Raw genomic sequence first — 18112 nt, 5'->3', positions numbered from 1 at the left:
AAGCTCATTGTTCTTTGTGCCTGAAATACTTCTTAATACTTTAGGGGAACCAAACAGAATTCTGGTGGATTGAGGGGTTGAATAATAAATGACCCTCTGAATAAACTTTTCACAATTTAAATAAAAATAAAAAAAAAAAAAGAAATAACATTCTTTTTTGCTGCAGTGCATTTCACACTTCCAGGCTGATCTACAGTCCAAATGTCACAATGCCAAGTTAATTCCGAATGTGTAAACCTGCTAAATCTGCAGGGGGTTGAATACTACTTGTAGGCACTGTAACTAGGAATAAATTCAGATAGTCAATGAAGGGTGTATTCCCAATAAATATATTTAAACCCTGTGCACAATATATAGAAATAATGCAAAGAAATAAATAGTCCAGCATATGCACCGCTGCTCCATTCACACAGGATCAGCTTGGGTCCGTAGATAGCGATGTACATTTATTGAGGAGAAAACCCCTTTAATCTAAACCAATCCACATCTATCCCAAAACTTACAAGACATGCTTGTGCCTCCCATCTCGAATAGATTGGATGTAATGCACCAAATTGTCAAAGAACAGCTTCATCATGTTTAATTCCTTCTCTGCCCACCTGCACAAAAAAAAAAAAAAAAAGTGGTTACAGGTTGAAAACGCTAAATAAAAAAAAAAAATAATAATAGTAAAAACTTCCAATTTTATTAGAACGTCTCTGAAAAATGTCCATAGAGAGACTGCACTAACAAGGTGGTGTCTATATGGCTATGATGGTGACTATTAGGACACAATATGAGAATTCCATCCTGCGGGATCTCCTGAAGAGGTGGGACCGCCTGAGGGCTGGGACCGCCTGAGGGCTGGGACCGCCTGAAGGGGGCGCGGTCAGAGCGGCTGATGACTATATACGACCTAAAATTCTGAAGTCTTTAGTTTGGGGTGCAGCTTCTATGTTTGGCAGATGGATACATGAAGAGGCCTGCAGTTTTACAACCATGTCTTCTGTTAGATTGACCTGTATAAGTCGTATGTTTTAACAGCCACAAAGACGTGACGCTCAAGGGTCCCGTTGCAGTGAGTGTGGGACAATCTCTTTGAAGAGACTACTATGGGCAGAGGGTGGAGGCTTCTATGCAACTTACATGGTTATCCAGTGGGTATCATAGCTGCTTCCAAACTGTTGAAAGGTACCAAACAACTTGGGCAGGAGTCGAAGAGAAACAACAACAGATCTGGAGACCAAAAAGAGTGAAGATCATTAATAAAGGAGAATAATCTTGTACTTTATAGAAAGTAACAAGAAAAGAAGGGAATTTTGTTTACTTACCGTAAATTCCTTTTCTTCTAGCTCCTATTGGGAGACCCAGACAATTGGGTGTATAGCTTCTGCCTCCGGAGGCCACACAAAGTATTACACTGAAAAAGTGTAACCCCTCCCCTCTGCCTATACACCCTCCCGTGGATCACGGGCTCCTCAGTTTTGGTGCAAAAGCAGGAAGGAAGAAACTTATAAATTGGTCTGGGGTAAATTCAATCCGAAGGATGTTCGGAGAACTGAAACCATAACCAAAAGAACAATTCAACATGAACAACATGTGTACACAAAAGAACAACCAGCCCGAAGGGAACAGGGGCGGGTGCTGGGTCTCCCAATAGGAGCTAGAAGAAAAGGAATTTACGATAAGTAAACAAAATTCCCTTCTTCTTTGTCGCTCCATTGGGAGACCCAGACAATTGGGACGTCCAAAAGCAGTCCCTGGGTGGGTAAAAGAATACCTCAATAAAAGAGAGCCGAAAACGACCCCTTCCTACAGGTGGGCAACCGCCGCCTGAAGGACTTGCCTACCTAGACTGGCATCTGCCGAAGCATAGGTATGCACTTGATAGTGTTTTGTGAAGGTGTGCAGACTAGACCAGGTAGCTGCCTGACACACCTGCTGAGCCGTAGCCCGGTGTCGCAATGCCCAGGACGCACCCACGGCTCTGGTAGAATGGGCTTTCAGCCCCGAAGGAAGAGGAAGCCCCGAAGAACGGTAGGCTTCAAGAATCGGTTCCTTGATCCACCGAGCCAAAGTTGACTTGGAAGCCTGCGAACCCTTACGCTGGCCAGCGACCAGGACAAAGAGCGCATCTGAACGGCGCAGGGGCGCCGTGCGAGACACGTAGAGTCGGAGTGCTCTCACTAGATCTAATGAATGCAAATCCTTTTCACACTGGTGAACTGGATGAGGGCAAAAGGACGGTAAGGAGATATCCTGATTGAGATGAAAAGGAGATACCACCTTAGGGAGAAACTCCGGGACAGGAAGCAGAACCACCTTATCCTGGTGAAAAACCAGGAAAGGGGATTTGCATGACAGCGCTGCAAGCTCCGACACTCTTCGGAGTGAGGTAATTGCCACAAGAAATGCCACCTTCTGCGAAAGACGTGATAAAGAGACATCCCTCAGCAGCTCGAAAGGTGGCTTTTGAAGAGCCATTAACACCCTGTTAAGGTCCCAGGGTTCCAGCGGACGCTTGTAGGGTGGAACTATGTGGCAAACTCCATGCAGGAACGTGCGGACCTGCAGAAGCCTTGCCAGGCGCTTTTGAAAAAATACTAAGAGTGCCGATACTTGTCCCTTGAGAGAGCCGAGTGACAAACCCTTGTCCATTCCGGATTGAAGGAATGAAAGAAAAATGGGTAAGGCAAAAGGCCAGGGAGTAAAACCCTTATCAGAGCACCAGGACAAGAAGATCCACCACGACCTGTAATAGATCTTGGCGGACGTTGGTTTCCTGGCCTGTCTCATAGTGGCAATGACATCCTGAGATAAACCCGACGACGCTAGGAGCCAGGACTCAATGGCCACACAGTCAGGTTGAGGGCCGCAGAATTTAGATGGAAAAACGGCCCTTGTGACAGCAGGTCTGTGCGGTCTGGAAGCGCCCACGGCTGACCCACCGTGAGATGCCACAGATCCGGGTACCACGACCGCCTCGGCCAATCTGGAGCGACGAGAATGGCGCGCCGACAGTCTGATCTGATCTTGCGTAACACTCTGGGCAACATCGCCAGAGGAGGAAACACATAAGGGAGTCGAAACTGCGACCAATCCTGAACTAACGCGTCCGCCGCCAGAGCTCTGTGATCTTGAGACCGTGCCATGAAGGCCGGGACCTTGTTGTTGTGCCGTGACGCCATGAGATCGACGTCCGGCGTTCCCCAGCGGCGACCGATCTCTCGAAACACGTCTGGGTGAAGAGACCATTCCCCCGCATCCATGCCCTGACGACTGAGAAAATCTGCTTCCCAGTTTTCTACGCCCGGGATGTGAACTGCGGAGATGGTGGAGGCTGTGGCTTCCGCCCACAGCAGAATCCGCCGGACTTCCTGGAAGGCTTGACGGCTGCGCGTGCCTCCCTGGTGGTTGATGTACGCGACCGCCGTGGCGTTTTCCGACTGTATGCGGATCTGCCTGCCCTCCAGCCACCGATGGAACGCCTTTAGGGCTAGATACACTGCCCTTATCTCCAGAACATTGATCTGAAGAGAAGACTCTATCGGAGTCCAGGTTCCCTGAGCCCTGTGGTGGAGAAAAACCGCTCCCCACCCTGACAGGCTCACGTCCGTCGTGACCACAGCCCAGGTTGGGGGCAGGAAGGATTTTCCCTGCGATAGAGAAGTGGGAAGAAGCCACCACTGAAGAGAGGTTTTGGCTGCAAGGGAAAGAGAGACGTTCCTGTCGAGGGACGTCGACCTCCTGTCCCATTTGCGGAGAATGTCCCATTGGAGTGGGCGCAGATGGAACTGCGCGAAGGGCACTGCCTCCATTGCTGCCACCATCTTCCCCAGGAAGTGCATGAGGCGCCTCAAGGGGTGTGACTGACCCCGAAGAAGAGATTGCACCCCTGTCTGCAGTGAAAGCTGTTTGTCCAGCGGTAGCTTGACTACCGCTGAGTGAGTATGAAACTCCATCCCGAGGTAAGTCAGTGATTGGGTCGGTGTCAACTTGGACTTTGGGAAGTTGATGAGAAACCCGAACTGCTGGAGAGTCGCCAGAGCGACGGTCAGGCTGTGTTGACACGCCACCCGGGGGGGTGCCCTGACTAGGAGATCGTCTAAGTAAGGGATCACCGAGTGGCCCTGAGAGTGCAGGACCGCCACAACGGATGCCATGACCTTGGTGAAGACCCGTGGGGCTGTCGCCAGGCCGAAAGGCAGTGCCACGAACTGAAGGTGTTCGTCCCCGATGGCAAAACGCAGGAAGCGTTGATGTTCGGGTGCGATCGGCACATGGAGATAAGCATCCTTGATGTCGATTGATGCTAGGAAGTCTCCTTGTGACATCGATGCGATGACCGAGCGGACAGATTCCATCCGAAACCTTCTGGTGCTCACATGCCTGTTGAGCAGTTTGAGGTCCAGAACGGGACGGAATGATCCGTCCTTCTTTGGCACCACGAACAAGTTGGAGTAGAAGCCGTGACCATGTTCCTGAGGGGGAACGGGAATCACCACTCCTTCTGACTTCAGAACGCCCACAGCCTGAAAAAGTGCGCCGGCCCGAGATGGGGGCGGAGATGTTCTGAAGAAACGAGTCGGAGGACGAGAGCTGAACTCTATCCTGTAACCGTGAGACAGAATGTCTCTCACCCATCGGTCTTGGACATGTGGCCACCAGGCGTCGCAAAAGCGGGAGAGCCTGCCACCGACCGAGGATGCGGTTCGGGGAGGCCGAAAGTCATGAGGAGGCCGCCTTGGAGGCATTGCCTCCGGCGGCTTTTTGGGGGCGTGACTTAGACCGCCACGCATAGGAGTTCCTCTGGCCTTTCTCTGGCCTGTTGGACGAGGAGGATTGGGACTTGGCTGAGGGCCGAAAGGACCGAAACCTCGGTTGTATTTTCCGTTGCTGAGGTCTCTTCGGTTTGGACTGGGGTAAGGACGAGTCATTTCCCTTGGATTCCTTAATAATTTCATCCAATCGTTCGCCAAACAATCGGTCGCCAGAAAATGGCAAACCGGTTAAGAACTTCTTGGAAGCAGAGTCTGCCTTCCATTCGCGTAGCCACATGGCCCTGCGGACTGCCACCGAATTAGCGGATGCTACCGCTGTACGGCTAGCCGAGTCCAGGACGGCGTTCATGGCGTAGGACGAAAAAGCCGACGCCTGAGAAGTCAAAGACGCAACTTGCGGAGCAGAGGTACGTGTGACCGCATTAATCTCAGACAGACAAGCTGAGATAGCTTGGAGTGCCCACACGGCTGCAAAGGCCGGGGCAAAAGACGCGCCTGTGGCTTCATAGATGGATTTCACCAGGAGCTCTATCTGCCTGTCAGTGGCATCCTTGAGCGATGAGCCATCTGCAACTGATACTACAGATCTAGCCGCCAGTCTAGAGACTGGAGGATCCACCTTGGGACATTGAGCCCAACCCTTAACTACGTCAGAGGGGAAGGGGTAACGTGTGTCATTAAGGGGCTTAGTAAAGCGCTTGTCCGGAAATGCTCTGTGCTTCTGGACAGCATCTCTGAAGTTAGAGTGATCGAAAAACGCACTCCGTGTACGTTTGGGAAAGAAGGGAATTTTGTTACTTACCGTAAATTCCTTTTCTTCTAGCTCCTATTGGGAGACCCAGACGATTGGGTGTATAGTACTGCCTCCGGAGGCCACACAAAGCATTACACTAAAAAGTGTAAGGCCCCTCCCCTTCTGGCTATACACCCCCCGTGGGATCACGGGCTGATCAGTTTTAGTGCTAAAGCAAGAAGGAGGAAAGCCAATAACTGGTTTAAACAAATTCACCCCGAAGTAACATCGGAGAACTGAAAACCATTCAACATGAACAACATGTGTACCCGAAAAACAACCAAAAATCCCGAAGGACAACAGGGCGGGTGCTGGGTCTCCCAATAGGAGCTAGAAGAAAAGGAATTTACGGTAAGTAACAAAATTCCCTTCTTCTTCGGCGCTCCATTGGGAGACCCAGACGATTGGGACGTCCAAAAGCTGTCCCTGGGTGGGTAAAGAAATACCTCATGTTAGAGCTGCAAAGACAGCCCTCCCCTACGGGGAGGCAACTGCCGCCTGCAGGACTCTTCTACCTAGGCTGGCGTCCGCCGAAGCATAGGTATGCACCTGATAATGTTTGGTGAAAGTGTGCAGACTCGACCAGGTAGCTGCCTGGCACACCTGTTGAGCCGTAGCCTGGTGTCGTAATGCCCAGGACGCACCCACGGCTCTGGTAGAATGGGCCTTCAGCCCTGATGGAACCGGAAGCCCAGCAGAACGGTAGGCTTCAAGAATTGGTTCTTTGATCCATCGAGCCAGGGTGGCTTTGGAAGCCTGCGACCCTTTGCGCTTACCAGCGACAAGGACAAAGAGTGCATCCGAGCGGCGCAGGGGCGCCGTGCGGGAAATGTAGATTCTGAGTGCTCTCACCAGATCCAACAAATGTAAATCCTTTTCATACCGATGAACTGCATGCGGATAAAAGGAAGGCAAGGAGATATCCTGATTAAGATGAAAAGAGGATACCACCTTAGGGAGAAACTCCTGAATGGGGCGCAGCACTACCTTGTCCTGGTGGAACACCAGGAAAGGAGCTTTGGATGACAGCGCTGCTAGTTCAGACACTCTCCGAAGAGACGTGACCGCTACAAGAAAGGCCACTTTCTGTGAGAGTCGAGAAAGTGACACATCCCTCAGAGGCTCAAAGGGCGGCTTCTGGAGAGCAACAAGGACCTTGTTTAGATCCCACGGATCTAACGGCCGCCTGTACGGAGGTACGATATGACAAACCCCCTGCAGGAACGTGCGCACCTGAGAAAGTCGTGCTAGACGCTTCTGAAAAAACACGGATAGTGCCGAGACTTGCCCTTTAAGGGAGCCGAGCGACAAGCCCTTTTCCAACCCAGATTGCAGGAAGGAAAGAACGACAGGTAACGCGAATGGCCAGGGGGATACTGCTTGTGCAGAGCACCAGGATAAGAAAATCTTCCACGTTCTGTGGTAGATCTTAGCAGAAGTGGACTTCCTAGCCTGTCTCATGGTGGCCACGACCCCTTGGGGTAATCCTGAAGACGCTAGGATCCAGGACTCAATGGCCACACAGTCAGGTTCAGGGCCGCAGAATTCCGATGGAAAAACGGCCCTTGGGACAGTAAGTCTGGACGGTCTGGTAGTGCCCACGGTTGGCCGACCGTGAGATGCCACAGATCCGGGTACCACGACCTCCTCGGCCAGTCTGGGGCGACGAGTATGACGCGGCCGCAATCGGATCTGATCTTGCGTAACACTCTGGGCAAGAGTGCCAGAGGTGGAAACACATAAGGGAGCCGGAACTGCGACCAATCTTGCACTAAGGCGTCTGCCGCCAGAGCTCTTTGATCGCGAGACCGCGCTATGAAGGTCGGGACCTTGTTGTTGTGCCGAGACGCCATTAGGTCGACGTCCGGCACCCCCCAGCGGCGGCAGATTTCCTGAAACACGTCCGGGTGAAGGGACCATTCCCCTGCGTCCATGCCCTGGCGACTGAGGAAGTCTGCTTCCCAGTTTTCTACGCCCGGGATGTGAACTGCTGATATGGTGGATGCTCTTTCCTCCACCCACATCAGAATCCGCCTGACTTCCTGGAAGGCTTGCCGACTGCGTGTCCCTCCTTGGTGGTTGATGTATGCCACCGCTGTGCAGTTGTCCGACTGAATTCGGATCTGCTTTCCTTCCAGCCACTGCTGGAAGGCTAGTAGGGCAAGATACACTGCCCTGATTTCCAGAACATTGATCTGAAGGGTGGACTCCTGCTGAGTCCACGTCCCTTGAGCCCTGTGGTGGAGAAAAACTGCTCCCCACCCTGACAGACTCGCGTCTGTCGTGACCACTGCCCAGGATGGGGGCAGGAATGATCTTCCCTGTGATAATGAGGTGGGAAGAAGCCACCATTGCAGAGAGTCCTTGGCCGTCTGAGAAAGGGAGACTTTCCTGTCTAGGGAAGTTGTCTTCCCGTCCCATTGGCGGAGAATGTCCCATTGAAGTGGGCGCAGATGAAACTGCGCGAACGGGACTGCTTCCATTGCTGCCACCATCTTCCCTAGGAAGTGCATGAGGCGCCTTAAGGGGTGCGACTGACCCTGAAGGAGAGACTGCACCCCTGTCTGTAGTGACCGCTGCTTGTCCAGCGGAAGCTTCACTATCGCTGAGAGAGTATGAAACTCCATGCCAAGATACGTTAGTGATTGAGTCGGTGACAGATTTGACTTTGAAAAGTTGATGATCCACCCGAAAGTCTGGAGAGTCTCCAGCGCAACATTCAGGCTGTGTTGGCATGCCTCTTGAGAGGGTGCTTTGACAAGTAGATCGTCTAAGTAAGGGATCACCGAATGTCCCTGAGAATGCAAGACTGCTACCACTGCCGCCATGACCTTGGTGAAAACCCGTGGGGCTGTCGCCAGACCAAATGGCAGAGCTACGAACTGGAGATGGTCGTCTCCTATCACGAAACGTAGAAAACGTTGGTGCTCTGTAGCAATCGGCACGTGGAGATAAGCATCTTTGATGTCTATTGATGCAAGGAAATCTCCTTGAGACATTGAGGCAATGACTGAGCGGAGGGATTCCATCCGGAACCGTCTGGCGTTCACATGCTTGTTGAGCAGCTTTAGGTCCAGAACAGGACGAAACGAGCCGTCCTTTTTTGGAACCACAAAGAGATTGGAGTAAAAACCTTGCCCTTGTTCCTGCAGAGGAACAGGGATCACCACTCCTTCTGCTTTTAGTGAGCACACCGCCTGCAGAAGGGCATCTGCTCGGTCGGGATATGGGGAGGTTCTGAAGAACCGAGGCGGAGGACGAGAACTGAACTCTATCCTGTACCCGTGAGACAAAATGTCTGTTACCCACCGGTCTTTGACCTGTGGCAGCCAAATGTCGCAAAAGCGGGAGAGCCTGCCACCGACCGAGGATGCGGAGGGATGAGGCCGAAAGTCATGAGGCAGCCGCCTTGGAAGCGGTTCCTCCGGTTGCTTTCTTGGGGCGTGAGTGAGCCCGCCAGGAATCTGAGCTCCTTTGCTCCTTCTGAGTCCCTTTGGACGAGGAGAATTGGGTCTTGCCGGAGCCTCGAAAGGACCGAAACCTCGACTGCCACTTCCTCTGTTGAGGTTTGCTTGATCTGGGCTGGGGTAAGGAGGAGTCTTTACCCTTGGATTGTTTAATGATTTCAGCCAATTGTTCACCAAACAGTCTATCTACAGATAGTGGCAAGCTGGTTAAACATTTTTTGGAAGCAGAATCCGCTTTCCATTCCTTTAACCACAAGGCTCTGCGCAAAACCACAGAGTTGGCAGACGCCATTGAGGTACGGCTTGTAGAGTCCAGGACAGCGTTGATAGCGTAAGTCGCAAACGCAGACATTTGCGAGGTTAGGGACGCTACTCGCGGCACTGCTGGACGTATGATAGAGTCCACCTGTGCCAGACCAGCTGAAATAGCTTGGAGTGCCCACACGGCCGCGAATGCTGGAGCAAACGACGCGCCGATAGCTTCATAGACAGACTTTAACCAAAGGTCCATCTGTCTGTCATTGGCATCTTTAAGTGAAGCCCCATCCTCCACTGCAACTATGGATCTAGCCGCAAGCCTGGAGATTGGGGGGTCCACCTTTGGACACTGGGTCCAGCGTTTGACCACGTCAGGGGGAAAGGGATAACGTGTATCCTTAAGACGTTTGGAGAAACGCTTGTCTGGGTAAGCATGGTGTTTCTGGACTGATTCTCTGAAGTCAGCGTGGTCCAGAAAAGTACTCAGTTTACGCTTGGGATACCTGAAATGGAACTTCTCCTGCTGTGCAGCTGCCTCCTCTGCAGAAGGGGCAGGGGGAGAAATTTCCAATAGACTATTGATGGCCGCTATAAGGTCATTTACCATGGCGTCACCATCAGGAGTATCCAGATTGAGAGCGGTTTCAGGATTAGACTCCTGATCACCCTCCTCTGTCTCATCATGTAGAGACTCTTCTCGCTGAGACCCTGATCCGCGTGATGACGTGGAGGGTCTCTCCCAGCGAGCACGCTTAGGCTGCCTGGGACTGTCATCTGAATCAGAGCCGTCAGGCTGAGATGCCTGGGACCCCCTTGAAGCACGGATTAACTCCAACTGAGGGGGACCGGGGAACGTTGCCGCAGCAGTGTCCATGGTCTGAGTAACTGGCCTGGCCTGCAAGGTCTCTAGGATCTTTGTCATAGTGACAGACATCTTGTCAGCAAAAACTGCAAACTCTGTCCCCGTCACCGGGACAGGGTTCACCGGCGACTCTGCCTGGGCCACTACCACCATAGACTCCGGCTGACGAAGTGGCACAGGGACCGAACATTGCACACAATGGGGGTCATTGTAACCTGCCGGTAGATCAGCCCCACAAGCGGCACAAGCAGCGCTTACAGCCTGTGTCTTGGCACCCTTGCGTTTTGCGGATGACATGTTGTCGTCTCCTCAGAGCAAGATAGGGTATACAGCCAAGAAGCGACCTTACAGTGCAATATATATATACATATATATATGGTATAGAGAAAAAAGGTACACCAAAATAACACTGTGGCACTAGTGGGGCCAGCACTAAAGTGCTGCTTACCGCCCGCTTAACGCGGGTGTGTGGTCGCCAGAAATCCCTTGTCTGGGTCTCCCAGAGCCTGTGTCCGTTCTCCAGCCAGACTGCATGTAGGAATGGCTGCCGGCGTCCTATGGAGAGGGGCGGGCCCTGGGCGTGTGCAGACAAAGAGCGGGAAACCTGCGTCCCGCTGTGCTCAGTGAGAGGGCTGGAGCATGTAAATAAGACTCCAGCCCTCGGCGCTGATTAATCGTACAGCGTCTCTCCCTTGCCCTGATTGACAGGGTGGGGGCGGGAACGAAGCGGAGCTAGGCCGCAGAAGCCGGGGACTAAATTTATAAGCGACGCCGTCGTAAAAGCACGGTCGGCGCTAAGTCCCCGGCGCACTACAAGTCGCAGCCGCGCCGCCGCTCCAGGGGCGGCCGGCGCGGCAGTCCCCAACACATAAAGTCACTCAGAAAAACTGCAGTGACTGTAACCCCAGCGCGCAGCGCTACTGTCCCCGGCGCACTAGCACACCCAGCAAGTCTGGAATGTGCGCGGCCTGTTTGGGACACAGAGTACCTGAATGTCGCAGGGCCTTGTCCCTGAACGGTACCCAGCTCCGTATCCAGCAGGTTCCATGGGTCTGTGGATGGAGCCCGGCCTCAGGGCTTGGGGGCCGGTAAGATCCCACTTCCTCAGAGCCCCTCAGGGGGATGGGGAAGGAAAACAGCATGTGGGCTCCAGCCTCCGTACCCACAATGGGTACCTCAACCTTAACAAACACCGCCGACATAAAGTGGGGTGAGAAGGGAGCATGCTGGGGGCCCTAGTATGGGCCCTCTTTTCTTCCATCCGACATAGTCAGCAGCTGCTGCTGACTAAACAGTGGAGCTATGCGTGGATGTCTGACCTCCTTCGCACAAAGCAGAAAACTGGTCAGCCCGTGATCCCACGGGGGGTGTATAGCCAGAAGGGGAGGGGCCTTACACTTTTTAGTGTAATGCTTTGTGTGGCCTCCGGAGGCAGTACTATACACCCAATCGTCTGGGTCTCCCAATGGAGCGCCGAAGAAAGACAGGATGGTCGGCAAGGAGAACGGCCAAGGAGCATGGTCGGAAGAGCGACACCAGGACAGGAAAATCCTCCAAGTCCTTTGGTAAATCTTGGCCGAGGAAGACTTCCGAGCCTGAGTCATAGTGGAGATGACCTCAGAGGGAATGCCTGAAGCCGTCAGGATCCAGGACTCAAGAGCCACGCCGTCAATCTGAGAGCCGCAGAATTCTGGCGGAAGAACGGACCTTGAGAGAGAAGGTCTGGGCGGTCCGGGAGATGCCACGGCACCTCTACGGACAGACGGAGCAGGTCTGGGTACCAAGCTCGCCTGGGCCAGTCCGGAGCAATGAGTATGACTCGACGGCCCTCCATTCTGATCTTGCGCAGAACCCTGGGCAAGAGCGCTAGAGGGGAAACACATAGGCCAGACGGAACTGAGACCAATCTTGAACCAGTGCGTCTGCTGCGAAGGCTTGAGGATCGTGGGAGCGAGCCACGTAAACCGGAACCTTGTTGTTGTGCCGGGATGCCATTAGATCCACTTCCGGAGTGCCCCACTTGCGGCAGATTGATCTGAACACGGACGGATGCAAAGCCCACTCGCCGCTGTCTACGGTTTGACGGCTGAGGTAATCGGCCTCCCAGTTTTGCACGCCTGGGATGTGGACTGCAGATATGGTGGACTTGGAGTCCTCCGTCCACTGGAGGATTCGTTGAACCTCCAACATCGCCAGACGGCTGTGAGTCCCGCCCTGGTGATTGATGTAGGCAACCGCTGTCGCGTTGTCCGACTGAACTCGAATGTGCCTGCCCGCCAACAGATGGTGAAAGGCTAGGAGAGCTAGAAACACGGCTCTGATCTCCAGCACATTGATCGAGAGGGCTGATTCGGACGGAGTCCAAGTGCCCTGTGCTCGGTGATGGAGAAATACTGCTCCCCAACCGGAGAGGCTGGCATCCGTGGTGAGGATCACCCAGGACGGAGTCAGGAAGGTGCGTCCCTGAGACAGAGAGAGGGGCCGAAGCCACCACTGAAGGGAGCTCCTGGTCTGTGACGACAGAGCCACCTGCCTGTGCAAGGAAGAGATCCGCTTGTCCCAACAGCGGAGAATGTCCAGCTGCAGGGGACGCAGATGGAACTGAGCAAAGGGGACCGCTTCCATGGACGCCACCATCTGACCCAGCACCTGCATGAGGTGTCTGATGGAATGACGACGGTGCCTCAGCAGAGAGCGCACCGCCAGACGAAGGGACTGCTGTTTGACTAAGGGCAACTTGACAAGTGCCGGCAGAGTCTCGAATTGCATCCCTAGGTACAAAAGCACCTGGGTCGGGGTCAGAGTGGACTTGGGCAGGTTGACAAGCCACCCGAACTGAACTAGCGTGGCGAGAGTGAGAGAGACACTCCGCTGGCAGTCTGCACTGGATGAGGCCTTGACTAGAAGGTCGTCCAGGTAAGGAATCACTGCCAACCCCTGGAGGTGCAGGACCGCAACCACTGCTGCCATGACCTTGGTGAATACTCGAGGGGCCGTGGCTAAGCCGAAGGGGAGAGCCACGAATTGGAAATGTTCCTCTCCGATCGCAAAGCGTAGCCAACGCTGGTGTGAAACCGCAATAGGCACATGCAGATAGGCATCTCTGATGTCGATGGATGCCAGGAAATCCCCTTGGGTCATTGATGCAATGACTGACCGCAGAGAAAAACGGAGGGCAGAGAGATACAGGAAGAGATACAGGGGAGGGAACATCTCCCCAGAGAGGAGTGCCCTCCCCTCTGCTGGTCGGGCAGTGGGCGGCGCTGTATGTAAAACATGCAGAGAAGCCGAAACCGAAACTAGGCCCAAACTGAAGCCGGGGCCTAGATTTTAAAATGCGGCCGACGAGCAGGCACCTTCGGCGCGGTTCTCAGGGGAAACCCCCAGAACCGGCCGGAATTTACAGTAACGCTAAAGCACATACTGTCCCCCCAATAAAAGTACCCGGGACCCCTGAAAAAACGTCTCAATACTTAGCTTTTGAGACGCAGGGCCATGTCCCTGAGTGGGGGTTAACGCTCCTTCCAGCAGGGACCAGACAGGGCTGCGGATGGAGACCGGCCTTCTGCAAGCAGAGAGGACCGTGGAGGCTCCCACTTCAAACAGAGCCTCGACAGAGGATGCGAAGGAGCGCGGCATGTGAAGGCTCCAGCCTTATAAAGTCAACCTTAACAGCACCCGACAGAGTGGGGTGTGAAGGGACATGCCGGGAGTCCAGACTGGACCCGCTTTTCTTCCAAATCTTTAAAATAAAATAAAAAAATAAATATCAGAGAATGCAAGTGTGTGTACCTCCTGAAACACAAAGCATTGAACTGGGTAGATTGTCATCCAGGGGGTGTATATAGCCCGGAGGGAGGAGCTACACGTTTGAGTGTAGTACTTTGTGTGTCCTCCGAAGGCAGAAGCTATACACCCATGGTTTGGGTCTCCCATAAGGAACGATAAAGAAAGGTGTTTCTCCTGCTGCGAAGCCGACTCCTCTATAGGTGGAGGTGGGGGAGAAAGATCTAGCACCTGGTTGATGGACGATATAAGATCATTTACTAAGGCGTCCCCCTCAGGTGTATCAAGATTGAGGGCAACGTCAGGGTCAGAGCCCTGAGCTGCGACGTCCGCCTCGTCCTCCAGAGAGTCCTCAAGCTGAGACCCCGAGCAGCGTGAGGAAGTCGGGGAAGATTCCCAGCGAGCCCGCTTAGCCGGTCTGGGACTGAGGTCCGTGCAGGAGTCCTCCACGTGAGACCTAGGGGCCACCCCGGGAGCACGCTGCGGCGCAGACCGAGAGGGGCCTGGAGGCGATGATCCAACAGTGCCCAGGGCCTGTGTAAGGACCGGTCTGGACTGCAAGGCTTCTAGTAGCTTGGCAGACCATTTGTCCATAGACTGAGCCATGGATTGTGAAAGCGACTCAGAGTTTCTCAGCAAAAACTGCAAATTCTGTCCCTGCCGCCTGGACAGTGGAAGCAGGAGGGTCTGCCTGAGCCGAGGGGCCCACTAGTGACCGAGGCTCCGGCTGAGCAAGTGCAACAGAGGTCGAGCATTGCTCACAGTGAGGGTAGGTGGAACCCGCAGGTAACATAGCCCCACAAGAGGTACAGGTTGCAAAGAAGGGAATTTTGTTACTTACCGTAAATTCCTTTTCTTCTAGCTCCTATTGGGAGACCCAGACGATTGGTGTATAGCACTGCCCTCCGGAGGCCACACAAAGCATTACACTAAAAAGTGTAAGGCCCCTCCCCTTCTGGCTATACACCCCCAGTGGGATCACTGGCTCACCAGTTTTAGTGCAAAAGCAAGAAGGAGGAAAGCCAATAACTGGTTTAAACAAATTCACTCCGAAGTAACGTCGGAGAACTGAAAACCGTTCAACATGAACAACATGTGTACCCGAAAAACAACCAAAAATCCCGAAGGACAACAGGGCGGGTGCTGGGTCTCCCAATAGGAGCTAGAAGAAAAGGAATTTACGGTAAGTAACAAAATTCCCTTCTTCTTCGGCGCTCCATTGGGAGACCCAGACGATTGGGACGTCCAAAAGCTGTCCCTGGGTGGGTAAAGAAATACCTCATGTTAGAGCTGCAAAGACAGCCCTCCCCTACGGGGAGGCAACTGCCGCCTGCAGGACTCTTCTACCTAGGCTGGCGACCGCCGAAGCATAGGTATGCACCTGATAATGTTTGGTGAAAGTGTGCAGACTCGACCAGGTAGCTGCCTGGCACACCTGTTGAGCCGTAGCCTGGTGTCGTAATGCCCAGGACGCACCCACGGCTCTGGTAGAATGGGCCTTCAGCCCTGATGGAACCGGAAGCCCAGCAGAACGGTAGGCTTCAAGAATTGGTTCTTTGATCCATCGAGCCAGGGTGGCCTTAGAAGCCTGCGACCCCTTGCGCTTACCAGCGACAAGGACAAAGAGTGCATCCGAACAGCGCAGGGGCGCCGTGCGGGAAATGTAGATTCTGAGTGCTCTCACCAGATCTAACAAATGTAAATCCTTCTCATACCGATGAACTGCATGAGGACAAAAAGAAGGCAAAGAGATATCCTGATTAAGATGAAAAGAGGATACCACCTTAGGGAGAAACTCCTGAATGGGGCGAAGCACTAACTTGTCCTGGTGGAACACCAGGAAAGGAGCTTTGCATGACAGCGCTGCTAGTTCAGACACTCTCCGAAGAGACGTGACCGCTACCAGAAAAACCACTTTCTGTGAGAGTCGAGAAAGTGACACATCCCTCAGGGGCTCGAAAGGCGGCTTCTGGAGAGCAACAAGGACCTTGTTTAGATCCCACGGATCTAACGGCCGCCTGTACGGAGGTACGATATGACACACCCCCTGCAAGAACGTGCGCACCTTAGAAAGTCGCGCTAGACGCTTCTGAAAAAACACGGATAGTGCTGAAACTTGCCCTTTAAGGGAGCCGAGCGACAAACCCTTTTCCAACCCAGATTGCAGGAAGGAAAGAAAAGTAGGCAATGCCAATGGCCAGGGGGACACTCCTTGTACAGAGCACCAGTAAAAGAAAATCTTCCACTTCCGTGGTAGATCTTAGCAGACGTGGGCTTCATAGCCTGTCTCATGGTGGCAACGACCCCTTGGAATAATCCTGAGGACACCAGGATCTAGGACGCAATGGCCACACAGTAGGTTCAGGGCCGTAGAATTCAGATGGAAAAACGGCCCTTGGGACAGTAAGTCTGGCCGGTCTGGTAGTGCCCACGGTTGACCGACCGTGAGATGCCTGTCGCCAGAGCTCTTTGATCGTCATGAAAACCGGGACCTTGCTGTTGTGCCGATTCATGAAACCCGTCCGGGTGCAGAGACCATTCTCCTGCGTCCACGCCCTGGTGACTGAGGAAGTCTGCTTCCCAGTTTTCTACGCCCGGGATGTGAACTGCGGATATGGTGTATGCTCTGTCTTCCACCCCTAGCAGAATCCGGCGGACTTCCTGGGAGGCTCGCCGACTGCGTAGTCCGCCTTGGTGGTTGATGTATGCCACCGCTGTGGATTGTCCGACTGAATTCGGATCTGTTTGCCTTCCAGCCACTGCAGGAAGTCTTGCAGGGCAATATACACTGCCCAGAGCTCCAGACAATTGATCTGAAGAGTGGACTCCTCTGAAGAGAGTCCTTGATCGTCTGAGAAAGGGGGACGTTCCTGTGTAGGGACATCGACTTCCCCTCCCATTAGCGAAGAATGTTCTATTGAAGTGGACGCAGATGAAACTGCGTGAAAGGGACTGCCTCTGGATGAGGTGTCTCCTTGAAGGAGAGACTGCACCCCCGTCTGTAGTGACCGCTGTTTGTCCAGTGGAAGCTTCACCATCGCTGAGAGAGTGTGAAACCCCAAGCTAAGATATGCCAGCGATTGGGTTTAACTTTGAAAAGTTGAGAACCCACCCGAAACTCTGGGAAGTCTCCAGCGCCATGTTCAGGCTGTGTTGGCATGCCTCTTAAAAGAGTGCCTTGACAAGTAGATGGTCTAAGTAAGGGATCACAGGGTGACCCTGAGAGTGCGGGAGTGGTCCCACTGCTGCCATGAACTTGGTGAAAACCCGTGGGGCTGTCGCCAGACCGAAGGGTAGGGCTACGAACCGAAGATGCTCGTCTTCAATAACGAATCGTAGCAAACGCCGGTGCTCTGGAGCAATCGGCACGTGGAGATAAGCATCCTGATGTCTATTGATGCTAGGAAATCTCCTTGAGACATTGAGGCAATGACGGAGCGGAGGGATTCCATCCGGAACCGCCTGGTTTTCACGTGCTTGTTGAGCAGTTTAAGGACCAGAACGGAACGGAAGGAGTCGTCCTATTTTGTCACCCCGACCAGATCGGAGTAAAAAGTGTCTCTTGTTCCTGAGGAGGAACCGGGATTACGACTCCTACTGCCTGCAGAAGAGCCTCGGCTCGGCCGGTGAGGAAGTTTTTGCGACAAACTGTCTCTCACCCACCGGCCATTGACCTGTGGCAGTTAAATGTCGCTAAAGCGGGGGAGTCTGCCACCGACCGCGGACGCGGAGAGAGAGGGCTGAAAGTCATGAGGAAACCGCCTTGGTAGCGGTTCCTCCGGCTGCCTTCTCCGGGCGTGATTGAGCCCGCCAGGAACCTGCGCCCCTCTGAGCCTTTTGAGTCCTGTTGGACGAGGGCAATTGGGACGTGCCCGAGCCTGGGAAGGACCGAAACCTCGACTGTCCCTTCTCCTGATGGGTCTTGTTTGATAGCTGGGGTAAGGAAGAATCCGTACCCTTGGACAGTTGAATGATTTAATCCAACCGCTCACGAAACAGTCTGTCACCAGATAAAGGCAATCTGGTTAAGCACTTTTGTGGAAGCAGCATCTGCTCCAATCCCTTAACACTAGGAGCGTAACAACACGGAGTTGGCGGACGCCACTGACGTACGGCTCGTAGAGTCCAGGACAGCATAAACAGCTTGAGTCGCAATGCCGACATTGCGAGGTGAAGGACGCTACTG

At 53.4% G+C, this 18112-nt stretch overlaps 1 protein-coding gene across 3 annotated transcripts in view; it reads right to left on the bottom strand.

The window, feature by feature from the left end:
* Nucleotides 1–18112, bottom strand: part of USP34 (ubiquitin specific peptidase 34) — a 386361-nt gene that overhangs the window by 242272 nt on the left and 125977 nt on the right. For all 3 annotated transcript variants that reach the window (XM_075339351.1, XM_075339349.1, XM_075339350.1), the window contains 2 exons: nucleotides 1126–1215; nucleotides 504–599 (listed from right to left, as the gene is read on the bottom strand). In XM_075339351.1, coding sequence (XP_075195466.1) covers nucleotides 504–599; nucleotides 1126–1215 — 186 coding nt within the window. The remainder of the gene's footprint in view (nucleotides 1–503; nucleotides 600–1125; nucleotides 1216–18112) is intronic.

This window comes from Anomaloglossus baeobatrachus, chromosome 3 (genome assembly GCF_048569485.1).
Source record: "Anomaloglossus baeobatrachus isolate aAnoBae1 chromosome 3, aAnoBae1.hap1, whole genome shotgun sequence".
Lineage (NCBI taxonomy): Eukaryota > Metazoa > Chordata > Amphibia > Anura > Aromobatidae > Anomaloglossus > Anomaloglossus baeobatrachus.
The sequence above is the reverse complement of the archived record's forward strand: the minus strand, read 5'-3'. Positions and strand labels throughout refer to the sequence as shown.